This window comes from Cupressus sempervirens, chromosome 2 (assembly GCF_028749045.1).
Source record: "Cupressus sempervirens isolate cs-2001-9-10 chromosome 2, ASM2874904v1, whole genome shotgun sequence".
In the NCBI taxonomy this organism is placed as follows: domain Eukaryota; kingdom Viridiplantae; phylum Streptophyta; class Pinopsida; order Cupressales; family Cupressaceae; genus Cupressus; species Cupressus sempervirens.
In genome coordinates, this window is record NC_143119.1 from 397810011 (window position 1) to 397812923 (window position 2913).

Sequence of the window (2913 nt, forward strand, 5' to 3'; positions counted from 1 at the left end):
GCATTTACCTTCATTTTGTTCATGGATTATTATGATGGATGGTTAGATTTTAGGATAGATCTTTTATCATTATGGATGTATGGATGTGTCATGTATGGGGAATGGTTTCATTTATTTTATTGCACGTGTATCATGGATCCGAAGAGAATGATGTATATCTATTTTTACTTATGTATATTCTTTTAAGCCTTTCATACCCTGTGACATGTACAGTGGATGATTGAGCATTCCGAATTAATTTGCCAAGAGGCATTCAGAACAAATGTATATTATATAGACATTGGACTTTCTTATTATTATTTTTTATGTGGATATGGTAGTTGATAGACTTAGAATTAATTTAATTTAAATGTGACTCAACGTCTTGAGATCCTTAAGGAATGTAACCTCTTATGTATGTTTGTTGATGATTACATGTTATTGCTTCCGCTGCTATGTGTTTGATGTGTATGTTATACTTTCTTACTTTAAAAAAAATGTTTAGCAAACTTAGTAAAACTTTAGGTTAATTCTTTTGGATCCCTTGGCGGGGCGTTACAATTTTTAACCTAGAAAGATAAAAGTTAACATTAACATTAACATTAACACACTCACATCATCCCACTAAACATCACACAAAGTAGGATTAGGGAGAGGGATAGAAATAGATATGTCAAAAAAAAAATTGAGATTATGTTCATATATATTTTTAAGTCATAATTATATTATATATTTAGTAACACAATTTTTTTAAGATAAAATGAAGTTTTAATGAATAATAAATATTTTAATACTATTGTTGAACCTTAAAAAAATTAAGTCAATTATATTACCAGAAATTCAAAAATAGGTTTTAAGTTTTTTAAATTATATTTCTATTTGTACAATACACAATTAGACTTTTTATTATATGAAGAAACATTAAATTTAAATTTAAATTAATTAAAAATTATTAAATTCCAAATGAATCAGATTTAAAATATTAAATATTATAATTATATTTAAATATAGTTTAAAAGTTTCCCAGAAGTATTTTTCTCGTGCAAATTGCTCTGAGGTGCCACGACTTCCTTTGGTGGGTAAAGGCTCTTGTATTTGGGATACACTTAAGAAGGGAGCCCAACTAGTTAAGGAGGGTCTCTTTTGGATTTGTAATGGAGGCTCGGATACTCTTTTTTGGCAAGACCCTTAGGATGGCCATCCTCCCATTCTCTCTAGTTTTCCCCAGCTTCTTCCCCTTTCCCATTCTTTTATTAATGCAGGTTGGCTTAAAGTGGAGCATTTTAAGAGTGTCATATGCCTAGGTCAGGTTGAGGTGGCTTGCTGAAAGGATTCTCAAGAGTGGCTGGTTGGCGGCTCTGATGAGGACCATGTCCTTCTCTCTAGAGTTTTGGCGAATAGGTTTTGCAGCTCTCTCAAGGGGAGGGACAACTTAGCTTGGAATCCTAGTCCAAAAGGTAAATTTATAGTGGCCCAAGGCTATGTTACTCCTGACAGGAACTTACACGGGTTGACTGAAGTGCACTGGTGGAAGAACGTTTGGAGCAACTTTTCATGGCCCAAATGTAACTTTTTCTTATGGTTGTTGGCTCAAAAGAAATGTCTCATTTGGGAGAATCTTCGCAAATTTGGCTTTCATGGACCTTCAGTTTGTTGTCTTTGTTGGCACAATGAGGAGTGTGCTTCTCTTTTTTTTTTCTCTGCCCCTTTTCGAGAGAGATATGGCACAGATGGTGGGAGGCTTGGTGTCATGGTTGTATTCATGCTTCTTCTATTATTGATTTCTACGAAAGTTTGGGCAGACCTCCAACGAAGACTCCTTTCTTACAAGTTGCCTAGATGGTTGGACTGATTTTCATTCTTTGGAATCTCTGGTTGGAAAGGAATTGCAAATTTTTTTGTGATTCCAAATTACGAAGCTGCTAATTGTGGGAGAAGATTCTCAATAGGCTTCAGGAGACGATTTATGCAAAGTGTGATATGTCTGTTACTATTGATCCTCGGGATCAAGCTATTGTGAGGAATCTGAACCTAGGAGATAACATGTGGGATGCACTCCCAGAAAAGGACCTAGCCATGTTAAGCGAAGGGTTTGTCGAGATGGGAGGTGGTCTCCTCCCCCGGCTGGGTTCTTGAAGATTAATACAGATGGGTCTTCTCGTGGGAACCCTGGTCATGCTGGTATTGGGGCTATTGGTGGAGGTAATGACGGTGGTGTGGTTTTTTGCCTCTGTGTATAAGGGTCAACATTCTAATAATTTGATGGACGCCCTGGCTCTTAAAGTTGCTATTGAGTGTGGTTGCTCTTTAGGGTGGCGAAGGATCATTTGTGAGTCAGACTCTCAAATTGTTATTGATATGCTGAATAACCAAAGGTTGGAGGATGTCAGTTGGCAACTTGCCTCTTTGGCTAGACAAATTCTTAGCCTTTGTAGCTCCTTGGATTCTGTCTCCTTTTTTCATATCCCTCGCGAATGGAACAAAGTGGCGGACTGTTTGGCAAAGTGGGCTTCAAAGAAGGTGGATAGATGGGATATTAATGGTAGGGATGAGTTGCATTCTGAGTATTGTGAGATTATTGATCAATTGCTACTGGAGGACAGGAGTATGTAGTGTGATTTTGGGCCTTAGGCCATTGCTCTGTAACTTGCATTTGATTGAATAAATTTTTACCCCTCTTTTTCAAAAAATATAGTTTAAAAGTATTTTAAATTTATGACTTTAAATATAAATAACTATATTATCGTCATATTAACAACTTCAAAAATTATCTCCTATGAGTTAGGTGCAAGGGATATGCCAATAAGTATTAAATTTGAAAGCATAAATCAAACTTTATATAATAAAAGGAAGTTCATATAAGTGTAAGTTTATGAGTATGTATCACTGTAAATGCTAATGTTGCACATAGTAGATTGCATTTTGGATGAGTTA

General features: G+C 35.6%; 1 protein-coding gene across 1 annotated transcript; it reads left to right on the top strand.

Annotated features, from left to right (window-relative positions):
* The first annotated feature begins 2127 nt into the window (after positions 1–2127).
* On the top strand, positions 2128–2592 carry LOC149572812 (uncharacterized). Its single transcript, XM_089815887.1, has one exon. It carries the CDS (start codon positions 2128–2130, stop codon positions 2590–2592), a length of 465 nt encoding a protein of 154 aa, XP_089672013.1.
* The last annotated feature ends 321 nt before the right edge of the window (positions 2593–2913 follow it).

What these genes read in the sequence shown, in the direction of transcription:
- LOC149572812 (XM_089815887.1), top strand. Translation starts at nt 2,128, where the DNA reads ATGGGTCTTCTCGTGGGAACCCTGGTCATGCTGGTATTGGGGCTATTG.